This window comes from Macaca nemestrina, chromosome 5 (assembly GCF_043159975.1).
Source record: "Macaca nemestrina isolate mMacNem1 chromosome 5, mMacNem.hap1, whole genome shotgun sequence".
Classification (NCBI taxonomy): domain Eukaryota; kingdom Metazoa; phylum Chordata; class Mammalia; order Primates; family Cercopithecidae; genus Macaca; species Macaca nemestrina.
In genome coordinates this window covers 158,265,950-158,286,357 of record NC_092129.1, presented here as the reverse complement: position 1 = coordinate 158,286,357, position 20,408 = coordinate 158,265,950, and the positions used below count along the sequence as shown (strand labels likewise).

General features: G+C 36.2%; 1 protein-coding gene across 6 annotated transcripts in view; it reads right to left on the bottom strand.

Moving 5' to 3' along the window:
• LOC105482565 (solute carrier family 17 member 1) overlaps nucleotides 1-20,408 on the bottom strand; it is a 62,208-nt gene that overhangs the window by 29,605 nt on the left and 12,195 nt on the right. For all 6 annotated transcript variants that reach the window (XR_011623955.1, XM_071097492.1, XM_011742742.2 and 3 more), the window contains 7 exons: nucleotides 20,220-20,306; nucleotides 14,278-14,396; nucleotides 14,014-14,175; nucleotides 12,818-12,950; nucleotides 12,578-12,725; nucleotides 8,290-8,380; nucleotides 1,457-1,593 (listed from right to left, as the gene is read on the bottom strand). Coding sequence is in view for 5 of the 6 variants with exons in the window: in XM_071097492.1 (XP_070953593.1) it covers nucleotides 1,459-1,593; nucleotides 8,290-8,380; nucleotides 12,578-12,725; nucleotides 12,818-12,950; nucleotides 14,014-14,175; nucleotides 14,278-14,396; nucleotides 20,220-20,306 (875 nt within the window). In the remaining variant the exon portion in view is untranslated. The remainder of the gene's footprint in view (nucleotides 1-1,456; nucleotides 1,594-8,289; nucleotides 8,381-12,577; nucleotides 12,726-12,817; nucleotides 12,951-14,013; nucleotides 14,176-14,277; nucleotides 14,397-20,219; nucleotides 20,307-20,408) is intronic.

Here is a 20,408-nt window from a genome sequence, read left to right as displayed (position 1 = left end):
AATATTTGGCTCAATGAATTATTATAGGATAAGTGTTTGTAATCACTAGCCTGGACATGAAAAATAGAATGTTGCCAGGATTCCTGAAGTTCTTCAAATGCTCCCTCCCTGCCCCTAAAAGTAACAACTTCTTTGACATTTATAATAATCTATTTGTCTGTATTTCTTTATAGACTTATCACTCACATGTATACTTTCATAGTGTTTCATTCTGCCAATATTTAAATATTTGTTTTGTCATTTAAGTTCTTTCTAATCTAGAGCATCCATTTCTACCCCCATTTTTGTTTTTTTCAGACGGAGTCTTGCTTTGTCGTCTAGGCTAAAGTGCAGTGATCTTGGCTCACTGCAACCTCTGCCTCCCAAGTGCAAGAGATTCTCCTGCCTCAGCCTCCTGAATAGCTGAGATTACAGGTGCCTGCCACCACGCCTGGCTAATTTTTGTATTTTTAGTAGAGACGGGGTTTCACCATCTTGGCCAGGCTGGTCTTGAACTCCTGACCTCATGATCCACCCGCCTCAGCCTCCCTATTTTTCTTTATATGTAATTTATTTATTAAAGAACCTGAGCCTTTTGACCTATAAAATCTCCTACAGTTTAGATTTGCTAATGATACACTCGGATTTTGTCGAACATATTCTCTATTTTCTGTACTTCTTCCAAAATGGTAGCTGTATCCAAGGTTTGATGAGATTCAGCTTGATTTTCTTAGCAAGACATTAGTGGTGGTGTGTTCTTTCATCAGAAGGTGTACAATGTCTTCATGCCTGTCTTTTTGTGATACTAATGATCATTGAAATTCAACACCTGGATCTCTTAATTTATTGAGGGTTGCAAAATAAGGATATTCCACATCTATCAATTCTTATTTATGCATTAGCCAAAATTATTCTACAAAGAGACATTTCTCCTACCATTTATTTACCACTGATAGAGTTGACATAAGCAAAGCACAGTATCATACCTTGAACACACCTTAATGGACTGTTTGTCTCCATCATTCATTTGAAAATCATTTTAGTCAGGGTTACCTTTAAAGTTCCTCTTGCCTAACCCATTTGTAAATTATTAGACCTTATATAATTTAATGTCTTGATATTATAGCACTTGCCAAAGGTCCTTGCTCCCAATCTTTTTCACTTCGAGTCTCCATTTTACAACTGTTCTTCCTACTTCGTTGAAGGCCCTTCCCAGTCTTTTTTGCAAACTTCTCTTTTTCATCCTCATCTTTTGATGTTAAAGAGTCCCAGCCTCCCAAATTTATATCTCCAGCCTTAGCATCCCACAGAGTCCCACAGCCATTTCCATCAGGATGTCTAATATTCTCAGGTTTAACATGGTCTCCTCTTCTCTAAACCTGCCCCTTATTCCTCCCCATCTGAGGAGTCATCCTTAATTCCTCTCTCTCCTGAATTCCCAGTTTCAAAAATTGTCCTTAATCTGATCACTTCTCACCTTCAGAGACGTGTGTGTTGTCTTTCTTTAGCCCAGTCCTGAATTTCTGCTTTAGCAACTATAAGGTAGAAAATTAGGCCAGTCACATTAATGGCTGCCATCAGGATGAAGGTTTTAAACCAGGCGGATTCTGGATCCTAAGGAATTAAAATTCAAAGTAATTGTAAATTATTGCTCTTGTTTTTTTGTTTTGTAACATTTAAAATGTAATGTTAAAAATAATGTAGACTCAATCACTTAACAAATATGGAAAAACACACTTATACATAGCCAAAAAAGTAATCATTTTACTCTATAAAAATAATCAGTTTTATCTTTCTACTGTATACATGTTGTTTAAAATTCTATTTTCATCAGATATTAAGCTTACTAGTTTCTTATAGTTCAAAATTAACTGATTTTTTTCAATCTGATCTATTATTTCAAAGTTTTCTGCATCTTTTCAAGGTATCTTATGTAACCGACATATTATTGTATCATATAAGCCTATATAGATAAAGAATGTCTTCGTATTTTAATTGGCAAATTTAACATACTTTCATCTATCGTCACTATTATTTTGTTAAGATTTATTGCTCCCATATTATTTCGTATTTTCTATTGCAGTGCTTTATTTTTTTTAAGTTTTGGATTCATTTTGAAGAGAATGAGTTTTCTTCTACTGGTTTATGAAAGTTATCTGTATTACCCTTTAAACATTATTCTTCCGATGCATGCTCAAGTTGAAATAGCTATCTTGATAGGTAGATCAAAAGATATAGCTAGAGAGATTTAAGAATACATAGCTAAATGTATCTATTTATAGTAGATACATATTGAACTATATAAATTGAAAGAGATGTATACATTTTATCAACATTTATCTTTTTCATAATAGGGCTAATATTTGGCAGGCTCTCATTTCCTTTTGGTCCTATCTTCCGTCTCCATACCCATCCCTATGCAAACAAACAGTTTGTATTTTGGCATTCATTTTTTTCTCTTCTTTTCTTTCTTCTTCTTTTTTTTTTTTTTTTGAAACAGGGTCTCACTCTGTGTTGTAGCCTAGAGCTCAATGGCACAATCATGGGTCACTGCAGCCTCGAACTCCCAGACTCAGGTGATCTTCCCACCTCAGCCTCCTAGCTGGGACTACAGGCACGTGCCACCATGTGCAGTTAATGTTTTATTTTTGTTTTTTTTTTTGTAGAGATGAGGTTTTGCCATGTTGTCCAGGCTGGTCTTGAAATCCTGGGCTCAAGCAATCCACCCAACCTCGGCCTCCCAAAGTGTTGGGATTACAGGCATGACCCACTGTACCTGGCCCTGTTTTGGCATTTCTTAAAAACTTTTTATTATTGATTATTATGGATAGTCTTTCTTTTTTTTTCTTTTCTTTTATCCTTAATTTTAAGATAACAAAAATATAATCAAGTTAATTGATACTATTATTTTCCACTCATTTTCTGATTACATCTCCTGTTTTTTTTTTTTTTTAAATTCTCTAAATAGTTTATTTATTTCCCCTAAAGTGTGAGGCATTATATGGTCTTGTATCCTTAAAAATAGTTTTCTTATGCCATTGTCCTCTTGCATCCTGTGTTGCTGACAATTTTTGACTGTTGCCTCAATGGGACTATTTTATTTATTTAAATTTAATTTAATTTAATTTAATTTATTTGAGACAGAGTCTCACTCTGTAGCCCAGGCTGGAGTGCAGTGGCTCAATCTCAGCTCACTGCAACCTCTGCCTCCCAGGTTCAAGCAATTCTCCTGCCTCAGCCTCCCAGGTAGCTGGGATTACAGGCATGTGCCACCAGGTCTGGCTAATTTTTTGTATTTTTAGTAGAGATGGGGTTTCACCATGTTGTCCAGGCTGGTCTCAAACTCCTGACCTTAGGTGATCCACCCGCTTCAGCCTCCCAAAGTGCTGGGATTACAGATGTGAGCCACCACACCTGGCCTGTTCTCATAATTTTTGAAGAACTTTGGGACTATTTTAAACAATGCTGCTATGAGAGGATTGTGAGAAAAATAGGATGTTTGATTAAATTTGAATTTCAGATAAACAATGAGTAACTTGGTAGTACAAGTATGTCCCATGCGTTTTGGTAATGAAGCAAAGTCCTGTATTATTTCTTGTTTATCTGAAAGTCAGATCTAACTGGGCAGTCTTCATCTTCTTGGGTTTTTTTTTTTTTTTTCAAAATCTGGTAACCTCATAGTATAAACTTTTTTTTTTGTATATGTTCCTCAATGTGTATAGATTCATTTATCTTGGAGTGAAATTACTGAATCATAAAGATTGCATAACCTAAGCTTTACTAGGTAATATCTGTGCTCAGAAGTGTTGTACTAATTTACAATTCCAGCATTTGTTATTAATTTTGCTTTTCAGCACATCATTACTTACCCTTGGTATTATAGACCACCAATCTAGTGGGCGTGTAGTGTGAGCAAGTTGTGGTTTTCAATTTGTCTTTTACTATATTTATTAGCTATTTGGATTTCACCTTGTAAAGTGCCTACTTATATCTTTTTTTTTTTTCTTCTCATTTTCTTATTGATTTGTAGTAACTATGTATTTTTATTAAAAGCCCTTGGTTAGTTGTATGTGTTGCAAATATCTTTTCAAACTTGATGGTTACTTATTCTATTGTTGGTATATTTTGAGGAACAGAAGTTCTTAATTTTAATGCAGTCAAATTTATTGTCTTGTTCTTTATGTTAGTACTTTTAGTGCCCTTTTTAAGAAATAATTCTGTCTATCAGATCATGAAAATATTCCTCTGAATTATATTCTAGAAAGTTTATATTTTGCCTACAATTTTGAGATGTGCAATCCACCTCTACTTCATATTTTTGTATGTTGAGATAAGTTAAATTTTATTTTTCTTCATAATGATATTCTTTAAGCCCAGTACCATTTTATAAGCCCTTTCTTTATGACAAAGGTGGCACTGTTCTGTCATAAATTAAATGTCCATATATGTGGGATCTTTCTACACTCTTTCTTCAGTTCTATTGGTCTACTTGTGCCAATACCATAAGGTATTTATTTTCATAGCTTTGTAATGTATCTTAATATTAGGTAGAACAAATATTCCAGTTTGTCTTCTTCAAGATTCTCTTAGTTATTCTTGGCCCTTTGTGAACACATGTCAATTATGTAAAAGTCTTTTCAGTGTCCACAAAGTAACTTAGGGTTTTGATTGGGATTTCATTGAATCTACAGCTCATTCAGGGGAATGAGAAGATATTTTATAATTTTGAGTCTTTTAGTATATAAAAATGGCATCTCCCTCCATTTGCTTAGTTTTTAAAAAATTTCTTTCAAGTCTCTCTCTTATGGGTTTCTTTGTGGAGATCATATGAGTAATTCATTAAATTTATTCTTAGATATACGATTTTTATTATGGTGTTGAAAATAGTATCCTTTTTAAAATTTTTATTTTCACACTCTTTATTCAGGTATTTAGAAAACAATGTATATTTATAGATTTACTCTACAAATTCCAAAACCTACTTATTAATTCTAATAACTTAGAAGTAGTGTTAGTCTTCTGATTTTTTTTTTGAATGCTACCTATAAAAATGTTAATGATATTTCTTCTTTTTTTCATATTTCTGTGTCTTATTTCATTCATTAGGACATAGTAAAAAGTTTAGTATTAATAAATAGTGACAGCAGGCATTTTTTTATACTCCAATCTGAGAGAGAAATGTTCCATGTTGTGTGTGTGTGTATGTGTATATATGTGTGTGTATATATATATGTGTGTTTTTGTGTGTATACATATTTATACACACAAAATTCTCACAGCAAATATACATATATATGTATGTATATATACATACACATAGAAATAGGTGTATACATATTTCTCAGTGAATTGAATCATATATCTTTATGAAGTGATTGTCGTCATTTCTAGTAATACTTTTTGCCTTTAGGTGTCCTCTGAGATCAACATAGCCTCAGCAGGTTTTTAACTAAAAATTGCGTAGAATGTTTTCTCTGTTAATTTCAACTTTTCTGTTGCTTTTTATTTTATTATATATTTGTATGAAAGCAGCACAGAGTTAAGCTTCATTTCTTAATCCAATATGGCCGCCTTTTGCTTTTAGTTAGAGCTTTTAGCTTATTTAAAGTAGCTGCTGGCACATCTAGTTTACCAAATTATTTTGATTGTTTTATATTTGCACCTCTTGTTCTATGTTGCTTTTTCTCTCCTTTTTTTGCCTTCTTTTAGATAAGGTATTTTTATTATTTCATTTTTGTCTTTATTACTTTGAAATTGATGTACTTTTTCTGTTTTTTTAATTATTAGATTAGAAATTACAACATGTTTTCTTCATGTATCAAACTCTTAGTACTTTTATCCTCTGGCAAGACAGCATGAACTCTTTCAAATACTTTGCTCCATTTATCTTCTCTTGACTTATTTACTCTTATTATTGTTTATTTTATACTTTGTATATAGTGTTTTTTAAACTCCACAGGGCATTACTTTTGTTTACCCAATAAAACAAATAGGTGAATAAGTGGATTTGTCCGCTTATTTACCACTTTTGCTGATCTTCATTTTTTTCCTGCATCTCTAATTTTCTTTCTTTAAACCTAAAAACACTTTTAAACGTCCATTAGTGAATTGAATTCCCTGTTTTTGTTGGCTTGAAACATGTTGTCTTTCTTTTGGCAAATATTTTCACTGTTTACAAATTTAAGTTGGTAGTTATTTTCACTAAGCAGACTGAAGATGTAATTTTATTGTGTTCTGTCTTCCTTTCTTGAGTTTGAGAAGTCAGAGACCAGTCTATCTGTTGCTCATTTGGAGGCAATCTTTCTGATTCCTCTGATTGCTTATATGACATTCTTTTTGTCTTTGCTTTTCTGCAATTTCTGGTTTCTTTTTCATCCTGCTTGTGATTACTAGGCTTCTTAAAGGTGTGAATTTCTGTATCTCTGGAAAACTAGAAAACAATCATTTTCTCTTCATACATAGCCTCTGCCCTGTTTTCTCTCTTCATCTTCTGGGACTCCAGTTAGTCATATGTTGGGTTTTCTGACTGGATTACCCCATCTCATGCCATATATTCTGTATTTTTACCATTTTTTCTTCCTGGGATTCATTCTGGATAGATCCTGACAGGTCAAGAATAGAGTAGGTTATAGTATAGTAACCAATACCCTCAAGTCTTAGTGGCTTTCAATGACAGAAATTTGGTTTTTTGTTTACACAAAAGGTACATAATGGGTTGGCTAGGAGTTATGCTCCATATAACCTGGATTTCTGGATCCTGGTTAGTAGCCTTGCAGTCATCCTTCTGAATAATACTAGTTGTTGCATCAAAGGGAAAGAATGGCCTCTTGGTTTCTAATGCTTCTTCTCAGAATTCACATGTATCACTTCCTCTCATATTTCATTGGCCAAAATAACTTACAGGAATACATCTAACTTCAAAGAAGTGGGGAAATGCCCAAGAAGAGAACCAGAAAAGTTATTGCAGCTGCAATAATTGACTTCCCAGGCTTGCCTTCTGGTCACCAAATATTTGATTCACTCAAATTTCAAATGCTTAGAAGAGTATTCAGTTTTTCTCTCCTTTTAAAGCTGAGGCACTGTCTAAGTTAACTTACTAGGCAGAGACAACTTTGAACAGTTCTGGAGTCATATTTCCTTCCACATCTTGGATGTTTGCAGAGAAATTAGCTCCACTAACAACTTTTGGAAGTCAGCTCTGCACACCTGAGTGAACTAAATGGAAGAATAAAGGCACTATGCTCAGAGGGAGGAAACAGACCATGGCCACCTGGTGCTCCCCATTTCTAATGAGGCCACTTCTCTGACCAGGGAGCTTCTACGGTTCTAGTGGTGTTTTCTTCTTTTCTAATACCATAAATAGAGACATTGTGGTGGTGGAAGATTCCTCTTTATGGGAAATGTGGCCATAGTGGATGCAGACCATCTCTCCCTGTCCCAACTTTGGGATAAGGAGCATTTGGAGGAATTATCTACACACTACCATTCCTTTTGTTGAAAGCATTCCTCCAAATAAAGTTTATATGTGATCCACATGGTGCTAGTGGTAGGAAGGTGTAGTCCTTTGTGAGTACAGATTTATGCCAGCATTTCCATTCTGACTCTTCTTATTTGAGTGGCTTTAGGATATTATCTCTTATCTTCTGCTTGTTCATTATAACTGAAGACATAGATTACCCAGGATAGGCAAAGACCCAAGGCAGCCAGTGGCTTCAGTGGTCATTTACCTCTCTGGAGTCAAACTATTCTTTCATTTTTAATCTCTGAAGTGTTCTTTTGCTTTACTTTTTTTGCAGATGAGTCATGCATTTAAAATAACTGTTACAATTTGATAGGGCATTTTAAGTGTCCTTAACAGGAAAATTTCAGCTAACTTTGTCCGTGACACTTGCAAAAACAGAAGTCTGCCTTCATAGTCAAACTTTGGTCAATCTTTAACTGTATTTACTTGTGATTTTTCATTCTTTCTTTGAGAAAACTGTATCTTGTTACTTATATTACCACTCAGCCAGTCAAATACCTGTGCTGATCAATCCACATATTCATTATTAAAAATAACAGAAGTCCACTTCTGTAGCAATGGCCAATTACTAAAGAGTTCTCTACATATCTAATTGACAAATAATGAGATAGAAATTGTATTATTTGTAGATTTGGAGAGATGCCTGATTTGACCAAGTTTATTTTCATATGATGCAAAAACTCATAAGTCATCTCCTTCTGGCATCTTCTCTGCAATCTTTCCTGTGTATAATCTTTCTCTATACAATTAATATTGGAAAAGTAACTACATGTCTGTATGTTTCTTACCTGCCTAAGGATCAATCCAGTCAAAGTGGAAGCAATTAGTCCTCCTAGCATTCCGCTTAAGGTTGAACACGCTTTAATAAATCCAAAATATCTATACATAAAATAATAATACACAAATGTAAAGTAGTACAAATACTGCAGGAAATGCCAACCTAATCAGATGAAATTTAAGAGAGATGATTGCTCATTTTGCAAATTCCTACTTCTCAAATTCCATTAAGATGTTAGAAAAAGTATATGAATATAGGCAACTTTCCAGTGTCACCACAGAGTCAGAAAGGTTGGCATTAGCAGTAAAGGATACGATGATATTAATAAAATGGGATTATATTTAGAGTGAAACCCAGTAGAATTAGAAAATATGTAAGTTTCATTGAGAAATTCAGAAGGCAATATGTTTTGGTAATGGGAACTGGTTTGGGGTTAATAAAAAATTGAAGGGCTTTGTTCACCTGGTTTACTCTCATAGGCCCAGAGCTAGTGACCTCCAAAATTGTTTCCAGTACTCAGGCAAGGAAACCAGAAGCCTGGTTTACAAGCAACTATGATTGGCCAATCCTGGAAGCTCAAACCAATTCCAGCATGAAATGAGCTATAAAAGCAGTGAAACTGCAGCAAATGAATCCAGGTTACTGCGAATGGCATTATTTTGTTTGTTTTTATGGCTGAGTAGTATTCCATAATACATATATATAACCACATTTTCATTATCTACTTATTGTTTGATGGGGATTTAGGCTGGTTCCATATTTCTGCAGTTGCAAATTGTGCTGCTATAAACATGCATGTGCAAGTGTCTTTTTCATATAATGACTTCTTTTCCTTTGGGTAGATACCCAGTAGTGGGATTGCTGGATCAAATGGTATTTCTACTTCTAGTTCTTTAAGGAATCTCCACACTGTCTTCCATAGTGGTTGTACTAGTTTACATTCCCACCAACAGTGTAAAGATGTTCCCTTTTCACCACACCCACGCCAACATCTATTATTATTTTGTTTTTTAATTATGGCCATTCTTGCAGGAGTAAGGTGGTATCACATTGTGGTTATGATATGCATTTCCCTGATAATTAGTGATGTGGAGCATTTTTTCATATGTTTGCCACCAAATGCCATATGTTTTCACTTATAAGTGGGAGCTAAGCTATGGGTATACAAAGGCATACAGAGTGATATAATGAACTGCGGAGACTCAGAGGGGGGAAAATGGGAGGAGGGGCAAGGGATAAAAAAACCACATATTGGGTACAATGTACACTATTCCTATGATGGATACAGTAAAATCTTAGACATCACCACTGTCAATTCATCCATGTAACCAAAAACCACTTGTATCCCAAAAGCCATTGAAATAAAAAGAATATTTTTTAAAAAAATTCACAATTAACAAGGAACTCCAACTTAACAACAACAAAATATAAATAACCACATTAAAAAAGTGGAAAAAGGACATAAGTAGCCATTTTCAAAAGAAGACATACAAATGGACAATGAGCATATAAAAAAACTTTCAATATCACTAATCCTCAGAGTAGTGCAAACTAAAACCATGATGAGATAGCATCTGATGCCAGTCAGAATTATTATTATTCAAGTCAAAAAACAACAGATGTTGATGAGGATGCACAGAAAAAGCAATGCTTATACACTGTTAGTGGAAATGTAAATTAGTACAACCTCTATGGAAAACAGTATGGAGATTTCTCAAAGAACTGCAAATAGAGCTACCATTAGATCCTGCAATTCTGCTACTGGGTGTCTACTCAAAGGAAAAGATATTATTGTATCAAAAAGATATCTGCACTCATGTGTTTATTGCAATATTACTCACAATAGCAAAGATATCAACCTAAGTGTCCATCAACAGATGATTGGATGAGGAAAATGTGACACATATGCACAATGGAATACTAGTCTGCCATAAAAAAGAATGAAATAATGTCTTTTTCAGCAACATCGATGGAAATAGAGGCTCTTGTCTTAAGTAAAACAACTCAGAAACAGAAAGCCAAACACTGCAAGTTCTCAGTTACAAAGTAAGAACTAAATAACTTATACACATTGACAGAGTGTAGAATAACAGATATTAGAGACTTGGAAGAGTGGGAGGAGGGTGAGGGTTAAAAAATTACTTAATATGTATGATGTACATTATTCAGGTAATGGTTACCCTAAAAACCCAGACTTCACCACTACATAATATACCCACTTAACAAAATTGTATTTGCACACCTTAAATTTATACAAAAACTAGTGACTTTTAAAAATGCTTTTGAGAGCTTGGATTTAAGAAAGAAAAAGATTTTTAAAAACTCTCCCTAGTTACAATGAACTATCCACACACACACACACACACGCACACACACACACACACACACACACACAATCAATGAAACAATCCCATATATAATAGTTACAAGAAAAAAATTCTTAAAATAAGTTTAACTGAATAGGTGAAAGACCACAATGAAAACTAAAACATTAGTGGAAGATATTGAAGAAGACACAAACAAATGTAAAGATATCCTGTGTTTATGGATAGGAAGAATTAATGTTAAAATGTCTGTGCAATTCAAAGCAATCTAAAGATTCAATGCAATCCTTATCAAAATTCCAATGACATTTTTCACAGAAATAGAAAAACAATCTTACAATTTCTATGGAAATACAAAAGGTCCTAAATAACCAAAGTAATCTTAAGCCAAAATAACAAAACTGGAAGCATCACACTATCTGACTTGAAAATATACTTCAAAGTTTTAATAATCAAAATGACATGATACTAGAATGAAAATAGATACATAGACCAATGGAGCAGAATAGAGAGTCCAGAAATAAATCCAACATTTAGGATGAATTGAATTTTGACAGAGGTGCCAAGAACACACCATGGAAGAAGGATGATCTCTTCAATAAATGCTGTTGGAACAACCGGGTATCCACATACAGAAGAATGGAATTAGACTCATCTCATGCCATATATAAAAATCAACTCAAAATGGATTAAAGACTTAAACATAAGACCTGAAACTGTAAAACTACTAGAAGAAAACACAGGGGACAAGCTCTATGACTTTGACCTGGGCAATGATTTTTTTGGTTAGGATCACAAAAGCACAAGTACTGAAAGCAAAGACAGACAAATGGGATTATATCAAACTAAACAGCTTCTGCACAGGAAAAGAAACAATCAACAGAGTGAAGAGACAACCTGAAGAATAGGAGAAAATATTTGCAGACTATACGTATAATAAGTGGTTAATATCCAAAGAATACTAGGAACTCAAACTCTATAACAAGAAAACAACCCAATTAAAAAATGGGCAAAGGACCTGAATAGTCATTTCTCAAAAAACAAAGATATACTATCAACAGGTGTATGAAAAGAATGCCCAACACCATTAATCATCAGGGAAATTCAAATTAAAACCACAATGAGATATCCCTCTACACCCATTTGAGTGTCTGTTATAAAAAATACAAAAGATAAGTGTTGGTGGGGATGTGGAAAAAAGGGGAAATTTGCATACCATTGGTGGGTATATAAATTAGTACAGCAGTTATGGAAAACAGTATGGATGTTCCTCAAAAAATTAAAAGTAGAACCACTATATGATCCAGCAATTTCACTCCTGAGTGTCTATCCAAAGGAAATGAAGTGAGAATGTCTAAAGAGATAACTGCACTACCATGTTCATTGCAGCATTATTCACAATAGCCAAGATATAGGATTAACCTAAGTGTCCATTAGCAGATGAACGGGATAACAAACATGTGATAATATACACAATGGGATACTATTCAGCCTAAAAATGAAGATATCAAGTCATTTGTGACAACTTGAATGAACTTGGAGGACATTAATTTAAGTGAAATAAGTCAGACACAGAAAGGCAAACACTGCATGATCTTAGTTACATGTGGAATCTTACAAAATTGGACTCAGAAGTAGAGTAGAATAGTGATTACTAGGCACTGGGAGTGAGATGTTAGCCAAAAGATACCAAATTTTATTTATATATGAGGAATAAGCTTAAGAGATCTATTGCATAACAAAGTGACTATAGTATAAAACAACAGATTATATTCTTGAAAATTCCTAAGAGTAAATTTTGTGTTCCCACACACACACAAAAATGCTAAGTGTGTGAGGTAATGCATATGTTACTTTGCTCGATTTTAGCCATTCCACAAAGTATCCGTATTTTAAATCATCATGTTATACACAATAAATATGTACAACATTTATTTGTTAAAGGTTTAAAAAAAGTGTATAAACAAATCTTACCTGGGAGCGATATCCAAGCCATTTATAAGTACTCCACCCAAGCAAAAGCTGCCTGTTGCACTAACAAGTATTAGGAAAATGACAATGCCGTAGAAGCTGGAACTCAGGTGAGGCAGGCATACACCAAAGATTGCAGGAAGGAGAAATCCTGGGGAGTGATTCAGACAACATAGTTAGGTGCATCCTAAAGACAGGGGAGAAGTATCTCCCAAGTGCTTAAATGTTCTGGCTGTTGCTTACCTGCTGCTGTGAAGAGTTTCCGGACAGCAATTACGCTGAGAATATTCCTGGTCAGGAAGAAGTCTGATAACTGACCTACTAGGTTACCACAGATCCAAGCAAACAAATAGGGGAGGGAAGACAGAAACCCATTCTGAAGAGGAAACATTATTCTTGGAGTGAGTTTGATGGGTAAAGCAGTACTGACACACAGAGTAATCCCTATGCTAAAATTTATTATCTAAAATGAGTACTTTCATATAGGAAACCATCAATATACAATACCAGAATTACTGCTGGGATCACACTACCCAAAATAAAGAGAAAAATAGCTTTGAGGTCAGTAATATTTATCATAACCTGTCAAATCTCCCAATTTCAGTATCATGAAACATAAAAGCACTGAATAATAGAGAAGGAAGACTACATCGGGAATGGGAAATACTGACCCTGGGGAAAATGATAAGAGAGGATAAAGATGACAATTACGGACATGCGTATGGTGCTTACACTGGACCAGCTGCTACTAACCCTCGCAACAACTTCAGGGTTTCATGAAGTATAAAATTGAGTCAGAGAGAGTTTATAAGACCTTACTGTTATGCTGGGCCCTAGGCTGGTTTACTGGAAGTTCATTACAGAACGCGGCAAGTGGTAAGCCCAGACAGACTCCATTTCTAAAGGAGTCTTGTCTTGTCTGATTATTATGGTTTTGAATAATAGGAGTTTGCCCGTATCAGTGATTCTCCGAGCCAGATGAGCAATGGGTATGCCAGTCCTTCCAAAGCAAGACTTGAGTCTTGGCTTCATAGCCCAGACTCATTGCTTTACCTTGGAGAGGATTGGGAAAAGCTTGGCAGAGTGACAGGGCCTGGCTAAGTGACTTTCATAGGAGGCCCCCAGTCTCTGTAGGGAATGGTGGTGTTGAACCTTAAGTAATATACAAAGGGAGTCACACAGTAAATGGGAGATGGGAAATGTGTGGAAACACAGATGCATGTATGCTGCTGCTGGAGTGCCAGACACTTGTGTCTGCATCAATGCCTTCTGTTTTGGGCAATGTTCATACAAAGAGCAGAAACAGTTAATTTCCAGGTGAGGAGCAGTAGTCAGACAGTGTGAGGAGTTGGCAAGAGCTGAGACTAGGGTCATTAGAGATAGAAAAATGTACACAGAGTCTTTCATGAAGTTAAAAACAGAACAAATAGTATACTTACCTCTTTTATATTAACACGAAGCGTGGAGTTGATAAACAGTGGCGTGTATAGTGTCATGATGATATGTGACCAGAAAAAAGTAAAACTACCAATGGAAATAGCCCAGACTGGAAGCGATTTAAGCATAGCCTTGATAGGCAGAGATTGTCTACTTGAACTGACCTGGAAAGAAATTCATTAATAATTAGCACATTAGAACAAACTGGAACATGTTTAGTTTGGAGTAGAATCTTAGAGATGCCAATATGGAGAACTGTGCTCTACCTGCTGGACCAGGGAGGATGTGATGTATTCCTTTTCACTGATGCTTATACATGGGTGGTCCTTGGGGTCATCATAAAACAGAATGAACCAGAGAAGACATAGAGCACAGCCACAAGCACCTATCAAAGCAGGATAAGTTAGAATTGGAAGTTTCTGTTTGTAGTGGAGCTCTTTCCCAAATTCGCATTTTTCAATGTATTAGTCTGAGAACCTGGACCTCCTGTTTCTTTTTTGAAACTTTGCAACAAGTCTTACGTTTTTCATAGTCCTCCTTTTGTCCACAGGGACCTCTCCCTGCTAGAAATAGGGTAAGGCCTATGCCCTTTCCTGATCTCCTATCCTCTGCTCCCTCCACTCATGACATCTGGGCCTGCCTGCCCTCAAGCCCTCATCTTTTCAAATTCCTCATGTGTTCCATCATAAGAATATGGCACAGCTGAGCCTGCTCAGGGCTTGACAATTGCCCAGTTATTTTGTTTTTGTGTTTATAATGTTTAAGTTCAGGGATACATGTGCAGGTTAGTTATATGGGTAAACTTGTGTCATAGGGGTTTATTGTACAGATTATTTCATCACCCAGGCATTAAGCCTAGTATCCATTAGTTATTTTTCCTGATCCTCTGCCTCTTCCCACCCTCTACCCAGTGGTAGAGGTTGTTCCCCTCAGTGTGTGTTGTTCCCCTCTATGTGTTCACATGTTCTCATCATTTAGCTCCCACTTATAAATGAGAACATGCGGTATTTAGTTTTCTATTACTGTGTTAGTTTGCTAAGGAGAATGGCCCCCCAGCTCCATCCATTTCCCTGCAAAAGACATGATCTCATTCTTTTTATGGCTGCATAGTATTCAATGGTATATATGTACCACATTTTGTTTATCCAGTCTATCATTAATGGGCATTTAGGTTGACTCCATGTCTGCTATTATGACCCAGTTTTGACAGCTTAGCCTCAGCCATGTTCCTGAGATATAGCCCAGACTTCAGGGATTGTTGGAGTTCTGTAAGAGTTTGACAAGTTATTTATATGAATTTTTATATGAATAACTTGACTGTGAGGAATTCTCTGTTGGGACAGGAAGTATATAGTGCTCACCAGTCAGTCTTCCAGAAGACTTGCATTCATTTAACAAATATTAAGTGCCGATTATTTACCATGCACCTATTTTAAGTACTGGGGATACAGCAATGAATAAAACAGACAAAAATCCCTGCCTTTATGGAGTTGACTTTGTGGTGGATAAAAAAGAAAAAAAATTATTTTATTCAATCATCTCCCCGAAAATTCATATAATACTGTTTATTATCTCTTTTTCAAAATGAGCAAACTGAGACTTGGAAAGATGAAATTATTTGTGGGACATAAATGTTAGTGAGTGGTAGTTTACCTGGAAGCATGAATTATATTGTTCAGGGAGAAACTACACCCCTAGATGGGGAGGCTGGGGTGCTGGAAATAAAAATACTATAATAGAAATAAAGAATGCCTTTGATACATCAGTAGACTAGACATGACCAAGAAAAAATCAGTGAGCTTGATAAAATGGCTACAGAAATTTCTAAAACTGAATTGCAAAGACAGAAAAAAGAACTAAAAAGACAGAATGGTCTGAGTGTGGTGGCTCATGCCTGTAATCCCAACACTTTGGAAGGCCTAGGCGGGCAGATCACCTGAGGTCAGGAGTTCATGACCAGCCTGGTCAACATGGTGAAACCCTGTTGCTTCTAAAAATACAAAAGAATTAGCTGGGCGTAGTGATGTGCCCCTGTAATCCCAGCTACTCAGGGGGTTGAGGCAGGAGAATCACTTAAATCCAGGAGGTTGAGGTTGCGCTGAGCTGAGATAGTGCCATTGCACTCCAGGCTGGGTGACAAAAACAAGACTCCATCTCACATACACACACACAAAAAATGGAATATCTAAGAATTGTAGGACAATTATAAAAGCTGTAATATACATGTAACAAAAAAATACCACAAGGTGTAATATACATGTAAAGAAACATACCGGAAGAAAGAAAGAAATAGAGAAAGAGAGAAAGAGAAAAAAAGGAAGGAAGGGAAAGAAAGGAAGAAAGAAAGAAAAAGCAAGGAAGGGAGGGAGGGAGGGAGGAAGGAAGGAAGGGAAGAAGGGAGGGAGGGAAGAAGGGAGGGAGGGGAAAGAAAAAAATTAGAAAAAATATTTAAAGCAATAATTACTGAGAATTTCTTAAAATTAATAATAAACTTCAAACCACAGATATAAGAAGCCCAGAGAATGCCAAGAAGAATAAATAAATAAAAAAAAAAGTTATAACCTGACATGTTGTAACCAAATGCCCCCAGTGTTTTAAGAAAAAGGGAATGAATTACTATTTTAAAAAAAATTTTCTCTTTTTTTCCCCTTTCCCCTTTTCCTCTTGCTTCTCATTTCCAACTTAGCCCTTCAGAAATGCAAATACAACATTTCACCTCCTCCCCTCACCAGACATTCGCTATAGGAAAAATTCTCCTAACTATGTGCTTCAAGTCATAGCTCTCCTCCAGAGCTGACAGTCAATCTGCAGACCAAATTGCCAGGGAACTTTCATCTCTAGGGCATGGCCTCAGAACTTCCACTCTCCAGGAGTGGCCTTGGAACTTTCTTCCACCAGGAGAGCATATGGAAAACATGCCCTTTTTGGCCACTTTTTCAACCTACTTCTGTCCATGAAAGTGCCACCTCAACTGTGCAATAGATAACTGCCTGGTAGCAAGGGGACCCCTGCCCTTGCTCATTTCCTCTCCTACCTTAAGAAAATGCTCACCTTTTTTTTTTTTTTTTTTTTGCCACTTCAGCTCCAAAGGTGAAATGGCACATTTAAAAGCAAGAAATTGTGTGTCCCTTCCCCAAGTTAGCTTTGGAATAAATCCACTTTTCTTGTACCAGACCCCACTCTTGTTAATTGGACTGTACATGTGGTAAGCAACTAACTTGATTTTCAGTTACAATATAATATTCAACTTCAATAAATCAAAGACAATTTTGAAAGAAGCCAAAGGGAAAAAAATGACCTGAAGAGTCATGTTTAAATTTAGAATTCTGAACACAAATCTCTGGCGACTAGTCTGAAGCTTGACCCATTCCTACCCAGATCCATTCCCACCTTCCTAGGTACTTTGAATGGATATATGTGGAAACCCTTGCCTTCCCCAGTGGTGTACCATTCATATATTGTGCAAATAGTGCCTCCTACCTCCCTTGGTCACTCCTCAATTCAATGGCTATTGGGAAGAACCCTGCTGGTCTTTTCCAATATAACCAATAGCCTTAGTTCTATTTAAGCAACACATTCCAGGTATAATGATTAGAAGCAGAGTCATGAGCTCTACAGAGCCTACTGTCTTGGCACCTGCCCTATGAAGAGAGCCTAGCTAGAGAGGGGCTAGAATGGGCTCTCCACAGTGTGGAATCCAGGGCAAAGGCCCTCTGGCCTGGCCTCAGGGCAGCTGTGACAGAAGCCATAAGTGATCTTGGCAACAGCTGTGTCTGATGGCACAGACACTAGTCAGATGTGAGTTAAGGAGAGTGTGAGATGCTAGGAAATGTAGGCAATGGGTACAGACAGATTATGCAATGATTTCAATGGTCAAAGGGAAGTTACTTGAGATAGAGGACAGGGAAAGGGAATCATTTTAGAGATTTGAGAAGAGTTAAGAAGTTTGAAATAGTCTTTAGGAGACAAATATAGCAGGATAGACAGGCAATTTTTTTTTTTTTTTTTTTTTTTTGAGACAAGAGTTTCACTCTTGTTGCCCAGGCTGGAGTGCAATGGCATGATCTCGGCTCACTGCAACCTCCGCCTCCTGGATTCAAGTGATTCTCCTGCCTCAGCCTCCCCTGTAGATGAGATTACAGGCGGCCGCCACCACACCCAGCTAATTTTTTCTATTTTTAGTAGAGACGGGGTTTCACCATGTTGGCCAGACTGGTCTCAAACTCCTGACCGTAGGTGATCCACCCACCTCAGCATCCCAAAGTGCTGGGATTACAGGCATGATCCACTGCACCCAACTGGCCAGGCCATTTTAAGTGCAAATGTAAGTCTGTGACTCAATTTACTCTATTTGGTAATCTCCAGCAATTATCAGCTGCTTAAATACAGTTATTGTCTTATTCTTTAAAACAGTATCTATTCAGATTTGTTCAACTTTATTGGCAAGAATATTCAAATGGAATTTTAAAACAATCTTGGTTTTAGTTTTCCCTCTGCCACTAATGAACAGGTCATTTGACATATGTGGACATCATGTAATTTCCAGTAAAAGGGTTGTGGGAGGCAGACACCTAAATTCCTAAACAGCTGTCATCTAATCTCTTTTCCTCAATTCTTAGTGATGAGGTAGAAACATGTGAGGGACTTCACAGTAAAGCTATTATCATAGTACAATGTGTAGTTGTGTAACAGCTTCGTTTGAGTTTCATGAAGCCACCCATGATAACTGTAAGTGGCATACATTGCTGTACATGATCTTATCACAGAAATACAACATAAATATTAGATGTCATTCAACCCTTGATCAGCAATGTTGGGCAGCATTTGTTATTCCAAAGTTTTCCTTATATGGAGCTGAAACCTCTCCCCTGCTCCCCCGCTCCCCTATAATTTCTGCATATTTGGGTTAGTTTTGTAATTCAAAACAGATCTGCATTTTATTTATATGAAAGTCCTACAAGGTATGTTTTCTCAAGTTTTCTCTTCCTCAGGCTAGACATTCTCAGTTTTTTCAGCCCCTTTCCTGATAAGGGGCTGATGTTCCATCACTATACTGACCATTGTCTACTACTGAAGACTAACACAGTCATTAACAGCAATGGAATTTTGAGGATAGAAGTTGTGTTTTCAGATTAGGCCTCTGCCATCTGCTCACTGTATGTATTGGATATCTTCTGTTTGTCTCCCTAGATGTACTCCTCATCCTTCTTCACCTTGCTTTGGCTACAGATGGCTGATTTGAATGAACATCAGTAGGCCCCCATGTCCTCTGCTTCTACCTAGATTTGGCCAACAGAAATTCCAGGCAGAGATGAGAGGGAGAGAATTGAGTGAAATCAAGGTGCTTTTTCAAACCCTGGTTACCTCTGTCCTGTGATTGTCTCAATCTATGTGTCCTTTTATGAAAAATCAGGAGGCATCCTGCTCTATAGAGCTCTCCTAATGGATTCTGATAACTACTTCCTTGCTTGATGCCTTTGGACCTGGGGATGCTAGATGTTACAAGCTCCTGTATCACTAGCCCCAGGTAACTGGACTATTCCTGGGATTCCACCACATCTCATACTTACCTTTTTAAGTGATCATTTTGTAAATAAATTCTTCTAATTTTGCCTTAAGTATATGACTTTGATCAAGTTACCTAAGCCTTTTGAAATTTCCTCACATATCAAATGGGCATAATAGAACCTATCCACATTTTCTTATTCACAAACCTGAAATCAAGATCAGAGAGCCAAAAGTGATTTTATCACTTATTTGTAAACCTTATTTCTTTATAGTTTTTGTGTGTTCTAGTTTGCACAGATTTCGTTTTTTACTGTAGAAATTAATGTGTTTGATTATGGGGTGGTGCTCCACATCATGCTTTGAATGTTAAGTATAAAAAGTAATATATTTCTGAAATCTGTAAACTTATTTATTCTGATCATCCTTTTCCTGGAGAGTTTCATATAAAAGCATATGCATCTATAGCACCTACATTATAGAATTACAAAAGTTATGGACAAAAATACATGTATAGTTTTAAGCATCATAATACCTTGCTTGTGGTAGGAACTTAATGAATGTTGACTTCTCTCTTTCACTCAGTGGAGTTCATGATTTTTAATTTTAACTTTATATGAATTATTACTTTATATTGGGTTTTAATGTTTAAATTTTTCTTAGATTCTGAATAATAACTAGGATTTTACAGAAGGAGACTCACCAAAAATATAGAAGACCATGGGCCAGCCCAGAGATTCACAGATAACTCCAGTCACAAGTAGGACAATAAAGGGTCCCAGCAAAAACCCTAATCAGTAGGTACAAAGAACATCCCTAATTAATGCAGGCATCTGAAAGTACAGATAATGTAGTCTTGCTGTAGCAATGAACAATTTCCTGTGAAACAAAT